Source organism: Aegilops tauschii, chromosome 2 (assembly GCF_002575655.3).
Source record: "Aegilops tauschii subsp. strangulata cultivar AL8/78 chromosome 2, Aet v6.0, whole genome shotgun sequence".
In the NCBI taxonomy this organism is placed as follows: domain Eukaryota; kingdom Viridiplantae; phylum Streptophyta; class Magnoliopsida; order Poales; family Poaceae; genus Aegilops; species Aegilops tauschii.
In genome coordinates this window covers 135,742,121-135,748,809 of record NC_053036.3, presented here as the reverse complement: position 1 = coordinate 135,748,809, position 6,689 = coordinate 135,742,121, and the positions used below count along the sequence as shown (strand labels likewise).

The 6,689-nt window shown below is 43.4% G+C and overlaps 1 protein-coding gene across 1 annotated transcript; it reads right to left on the bottom strand.

Annotated features, from left to right (window-relative positions):
• Positions 1-1,173: 1,173 nt before the first annotated feature.
• Positions 1,174-5,958, bottom strand: LOC109746494 (ribosome biogenesis protein WDR12 homolog). The gene is made up of 14 exons (XM_020305618.3): positions 5,637-5,958; positions 5,444-5,544; positions 5,234-5,340; positions 3,956-3,991; positions 3,749-3,831; positions 3,544-3,611; positions 3,338-3,448; positions 3,111-3,245; positions 2,559-2,702; positions 2,132-2,240; positions 1,915-2,051; positions 1,784-1,819; positions 1,574-1,704; positions 1,174-1,459 (listed from the first exon to the last, which is right to left on the bottom strand). Exons 1-13 carry the CDS (start codon positions 5,782-5,784, stop codon positions 1,612-1,614), a joined length of 1,308 nt encoding a protein of 435 aa, XP_020161207.1. The 5' UTR covers positions 5,785-5,958; the 3' UTR covers positions 1,174-1,459; positions 1,574-1,611.
• Positions 5,959-6,689: the final 731 nt, after the last annotated feature.

Below are 6,689 nucleotides of genomic sequence, written 5' to 3'. Positions count from 1 at the left end.
ATGTTTTGTAGTTGGAAAAATGACAGATGCAATCAAGGCTTGCTGTGAAATTGTTGTAAGGAGGGCATGCATACTTGCGAAGGGCTCTTATGAGAAAAGGGTAATTGTGAGAACAAAATATATATTTCCCATATATACCAATATATAAGGATCACTCACAACACTAGCTGAAAACCACAATTAAACAATCAGATCATCGACACAACACGACAATAGGTACATGTACGAGGAGCAGAGGAGGTATAACAAGGCAACAATATTGATAAGCCAATTCTCACGGCTTGGGCTCCGACTCCGGGACATGGAACACGGGAACAGTGGGCATCTCGGGCTTCGGCGGCAGCTCCACCTTGGGCATCTCCGGCTTGGGTGGCATGTGAACCTCCGGGAATGTTGGCAGCTCTACCTTGGGCAACTCCGGCTTGGGTGGCAGGTGTACCTCAGGGACCGACGGCAGCTCCACTTTGGGCAGCTCCGGCTTGGGTGGCATGTGCACTTCCGGGACCGGAGGCAACTCCACCTTGGGCAACTTAGGCTTAGGTGGCAAGTGCACCTCCGGGACCGGCGGCAACTCCACCTTGGGAAGCTCAGGCTTAGGCGGTAGGTGCACTTCCGGAAACGGTGGCAATTCTACCTTAGGAAGCGGTGGCACCTCAGGCTGGTGCTCCTCCTTTGACGGAACGGTCTCTTCCAGGATTCTCGCCGCACTGCTCGTGGCAACACAAGAGAGAAGAAGCCCAATGAGGAGGACGGCAGAGTTTTTCAAAGCCATATTGCTCGACGTGTGCAGCACTGGCTAGGCAGTGCGGTTTGAGTCTGGCCGTGTGGGAGAGATAGCAGGTGCTGCTTGCTACTTATAGGGTGCAGGAGGCAGCTTGCGCAGAGTCCAGCGCTTTGCAACAAGTTTGGCCACCTACCTGTCTACACTGCGTTTCAGAGTCTACATCTGCTCAAGATTTGGGTCAGGAAAGGGCACTCTGTACTCTGTCTGTTTAGGCTGCAGTTGAGGACACCGTGCAGATGCGGTGTGCAGGGCAGGTACGACCGTGCAAGCTCATAGAGCTGTTAGGTCACCTGTGAGAGAGATCTTATGACACAAGCAAGTGTATATCAGCGAAGGAATGCTGAAGTAAAACAAAAACAAAAAATTGCCGAAGCAAAAACAATCTGGAATTTAACATGCTAGAACAATTATCTCAAAGTATGAATCACAACATTGTTATAATGTGTTGGCTTTTCACAGTTTCAGCAAATAAGGAGCACAAAACAAAACTTGATTGCAAAATCTGGTGACCCCTAACATGGATCTACTTATGCGCAAGCGCTGGCATAGGATGCAACAACTTCATTTGAAGTCATGATCTGACAATAGGGTGCACATGCTTCCAACCATAATTGGTATGGTTTGGTTTTTGGGATGCCTTGTCAACCAATATAGTCTGGATTGAACAGCTGTTAGCTGCAAAACATGCAAGGAGTTCAACAAAGGAAGCTAAGGCTGGTTATGCAAGATGAAATAAATGGTTATAAAACTGAATTATTTAAACCGATTCAAAATTGAGATGGTTAAAACCTTGATAGCACAAGAACAACATATGGGAGGGAATCTTCTCACGCTATCTCAACCCCTGATGAGATACACAGCTTGGAATCAGCTCCACCACTTATCACGCTGTCCCCTTTCCACCAATCAGCGCATAAAACCTACATCCAGTGAATTCTGTTGAGCATCTCATTTGCCCCAGAAGTATGCAAAAGGTAAACCACAAATTGAAAAGGTTACCTTATCTTTGTGGGAGTCCACAGAAGCCAGAGGCCACTACAGCAGGAGCAAAATCATTAACTGTATGTTTACGCAGTGATTTGAAAGAAAGAGAACGAATCAGGAAGTAAATGAGATTTACAGAAACTTACAGCTGTTCTTAGATCCCACAACATCACTTTCCCATCAAACGATGATGATATCAAATGAAACCAGGAACTTGGATGCCATTTGCAGGCGGAGATCCAGCTTGAGTGTGAAGAGAACTGGAAAATAGGAGCTGTTGTTCCTGTTCAAAGGAAAACATATGAGCTAATTTGAATGTGTTTCCAACAGAGCTATACAAAACATAGTGTTTAATATGTTTACCAGGTTTGCGGGGATCCCATACCCTCAATACAGGGTCAGAACCACCAGCTGCAATCAGTGAAGAGCCCTCGCCACCACAGTCCAAACAATTCAAGGCCTTCCCACAAAACTAGAAGAAAGATTGAAGATAAAATAGAATAAGATTGGTACAGTTATGAAACAGATCAATAGAGCTGCACTAGTCATATGACCGCTGGACAAATATACTGTATGGACTGCACAAATGGGTCGATAATAGAGTGCGTACTCTTTCAGTTTGCAAGAGACAAAACTCAGAGATAAACTAGAAAATCAGCACCCAGATTGAAAAGTTGTTCCTATCCCTACTGCTATGCTAGCACAAAAACAGCAGATGACTTGTTTTCACAGCTAGTCAGATAACAACAGAGTGCACTACATAATTTGCAACCTATTTCTCTCGGCATACCATATTCCAGGTTTCTCTCCCTGTTTGAGCATCCCACTGCCGAACAGAATGATCCCAAGATGCCGAATATATTGTTCGCTGCTCAGGCCAAGCAACAGAAGAAACACATTGTGTATGTCCCAGAAGTGTTGAAGATGCTGAACCCTGGAGTACAAACAGGATAAAAACTGTGAGTTCAACAGGATTTAACATGAGTTCATGACAACAAATGAATCCATTGTAGCACAAGGATTTCAAAAACAAGCCCAGGCCCATTTTCAAGTGAATAACTCAAATAAAGAGGTCCAGTCACTACGAAAAAGTCAAGAGTAGCTTACAACTTAACCAGAACCAAACCATTTTTAACGCTGCTGTGTATTCATACTACTTGGACTGGAATAAAAAGAAAAGCAGCATATACAAAATGGAATAAAAAAAACACCATATATACATAATGGAATGAAACATACTTGGCTTCTTAACTATATCAAGCAACAGATAAATATACTTCACCACACAGGCATTACGCATATAGGAACCAAGAATTTGTATTACAACATAACTAACAAGTACCTCTAACTGAGACTCTTCAGGTCCAGATGCATCAGAGTTCATCCTTCTCTTTTTCACAGAGACGGTGTCACTATCTTCTTCAGATCCTTCGACTGCCCATAGCTTAATAGTGGTATCCCAGGAAGCAGAACATATCTAGGTACGGAAAAATACGTTCAGAAGAAGAAATCAGGATAAAAATTATAATATAACATTGTTGTGCAACATCAGATCAAGTGAATCATTACCATATTTCTGGAAGGGTCAACAGCAATACTTTGAATAGATGATGTATGACCAGGAAGAATTTTGTAAGCTCCAATTCGCTTCGAGGAGCCGATGGTGACTGAAGTATCAAACTTCAAGAATGCATAGCATAATTTAAGATCGCAAGAAGTATATATTACAGCGTAAATAAAACAAGTCTTCAAAAAGGAAAACTGCATAGATTTACCTTGAACAGGCGCAATGACCTATCCTTTGAGCCAGTCACGACATGCAAACTGCCATCAGTTTCAACTCCTGGAACAACATTATTCAAGTTAGTTTGCTTCAAGATACATATGGCCTGATACTGGCAATGGTAGGAAAATAATTAGCAACAGGAATGCACCAGTATATCAATTTTAATAAATATTAAATACTTTTAGTATAGTAACCTTTATTGATGAAGCTGGCAGAAGTAATTGCACCACTGTGTCCCTCCAAAACTTGAGTACATTCAGCTGCATCTTTCCATATTCTATGCAAGAATGAAATTTAAAAAGGTAAGACATACAAAAGTACTACATACTCTTTATGCAACAATTGACACTTTATTCGCTTTTTTAAAACAGGATCAAACAGAAGATCTGATAGATGCACACCTTGCAAGACCATCATAGCAACCTGTTAATATGAAGCTGCCAAAAGATAAGTAGTTTAGTAATACTGGAATCCACAAAGAAGCAAACATCAAAGAATGGTCAACAATGTAGATGGTTCGCTTGAAAAAGGTTTATGCATATCAAGTAAACGATCAAAGATGCCACTATGTAACTGTGAACGAGTGCATAGTTGTACAATACTGATCCGGTTGAGACACCAAAGAGGATATTTTTACAGGATTTCAGTTGGGTTAGTTAGTGCAGTTACATGTTGAATCTTTTAACTCGCAAAGGTCCAGCCACAGAACGATATACTCCCTCCGTCCAATACTGTAAGACGTTTTTAGTGTCGAAAAACGTCTTACATTATGGGACGGAGGGAGTAATTGGGAAGTCTAGAATTTCTCGGTCGCGGCTCTCTGGCTTAGGAAGGCATGCAACTAAATTTTACTAAAGCCTTAAAAAGCTTGAATATATCTTGGCTTGGCTAAGGGTTAGCTCCTTTCAGTTGGATCAATAATTTATAAGTATGTTATGAAAATATTGATAAGCAAGGTGAGACATACTCAAAATCTCACCAAGACATGAACGTTCTATTGCTTACTAATCAAACTTCTAAAGACTGTTTAGAACCTTCTTGGCAGGAAAGTAATGGAAATATTGCACAAGTGACACATAGGTACAACCCTGATTATTTAACCTTCATAAATAGTTTCCTCGATGATACATATCATTTACACGAGATAGTTGCCTAAAGCATGTCCTAGGAAATAGATAAAGACATGCAAGTCTTTATCTACAAATATTCCAAAACTAACTCGTTTTTTGACATTGCCCGAGCACAACAGCATGTCAGAATACGAATCTGCCCTCTATTTCAGCATACTTTTAAGTTGATGTTATCGTCCCTCAGTATTACGACTTGATCACAACATATCCCCTGCTTCTACAGTGGAAGCCAGTGTGGACATGGTATAGAGAGGTATCTAAACAATGGATTATTAAAGTATTCATAAACTATTTATGCAAGCAGACCGATGATAATCCTCATTTATCCTTCTCCAGCTCAACTACCACCTACTATGAACCGAAAATGGCCATAATCAGTTTTTTTTGGCATCAAGTAGCCACTGCTATCCAACTCAGGCAAGGCATATCCTCAAATCCAAAAACACAAGGCCACGTCATCCAATTATGACTGATACACACATCGCGGAAGGTCCTTGCCAAATTAGAGCATCATTGACCAACTAAATCCTCAGCAGACCACAGCCATACCTTGGGTTGGACCCATCAACTGCGCTAACCCAGTCATCGTGTGGCAATGGTGGCTCCTGCTTCCTGGGCGCCACGGCTTTTATGTACTCCAGCTCAAGCACCCGCTCCTGCAGAAGCGTTCACACCAAATCCCCACACAATTTTCACAACCAAGTCCATCGCACAGAAACACCTCTAAAACTAAAAATTTCCAAAACACGAATTCATTACCGCCGAGATGCCCTTGGCGAGCAGGAACTGATGGAGCGGCATCCGCACGAGCTCGCCATCCACGATGAAGTCGAAGGGCTGCGCCTGGTGGTCCGGTTCGGCTGAGGAACGGGGCGACCGGTTTAGTTATAGTAAAGGAAAAATTCGCGTCGTACCGAGGCCAGGGCTAGGGTGCGTGTGCGGGCGCGCTCACCGGAGAGGAGGAGGCTGTTGACGATCTCGGAGAGGCCCATGCGGGAGAGCTCGGCGGGGACCGCGATGGCGGTGGGCGGCGCGCGGAGCGGAGGCGGCAGCTTCGTGACGAAGCGCACGCGCACCTGGCGCGACGCGTCGGCGTCCATGGCGGCGGCGGCGGACGGGAGGCGGGCGTGCGGCGGCGGGAAGGGTGTGGGGAGGGTTTTGGGACTGAAAGGTGGGCTTGCTTGGTTAGGGTTTTTGGAGTTCGCGGGGCCCGACTGCAGAACTCGGAGCAGACGCGGGAGGCAGGCAAGTCGGCTGCTTTGCAGGAAGCCCCTGCAGGTGTCGTGTTATTGCATCTCCGCCCAAGCTTACTTCCATTGTTCTGGGCTTCTGGCCCAGTGTTGGTTGAGGAGCACTGAGCGTGATGCTGGCCCAGCACACTGGCCCATTACCAGCTGGGACCTGTAATGTGTTGTTTTTTAACCTGAAATTTACTTTTTTTTAGACACACACAGACGCTTATATACATGCATTCACCCATATGAACATACACATGCACATCGTATCCCTATGAGCACCTTCAAGGGACTTGTAGTATGTTCCTTTTTTAAACCTGACATGTACTGTTTTTTAGAGACACGGTACAGACAGACGTTTTACATACATACTAGATCGTTGATGGCGCGCGTTGCTGCGCCCGTCCATTTGTCCATTTAAATATAGAAATTTGTGTGCTATTTTACAAAATGAAGAAGCATAAAATTAAATTTGCATAAACTAACTAATATATTAGACATTAACAAAAAAATATAATGTTGTAACAAATATAATGTAATTTTGCGCCTCCTGTTTGGTTTCATCTACACAACACATTCAATATAGATCAGTATATGGAAAAACAATTAGCTTGGATTGCTAATGATTAGCAGAGCGTGTGTGAAATCTGAAATGAATCAAGAGCCATCTGACAACTTATAGCCAAGCTCACTCAACAATACCAATATATAGTAGGAAATACCAAAGGTAGCACGACCATGAAAATTATTGGCTTGCATTACATCAGCAA

What these genes read in the sequence shown, in the direction of transcription:
- LOC109746494 (XM_020305618.3), bottom strand. Translation starts at nt 5,784, where the DNA reads ATGGACGCCGACGCGTCGCGCCAGGTGCGCGTGCGCTTCGTCACGAAG. An exon ending in TGCCAGCTTCATCAATAAAG is followed by an intron (nt 3,612 to 3,748) that starts GTTACTATACTA and finishes ATGTTGTTCCAG; the next exon opens with GAGTTGAAACTGATGGCAGT. An exon ending in TTGACCCTTCCAGAAATATG is followed by an intron (nt 3,246 to 3,337) that starts GTAATGATTCAC and finishes TTCCGTACCTAG; the next exon opens with ATATGTTCTGCTTCCTGGGA.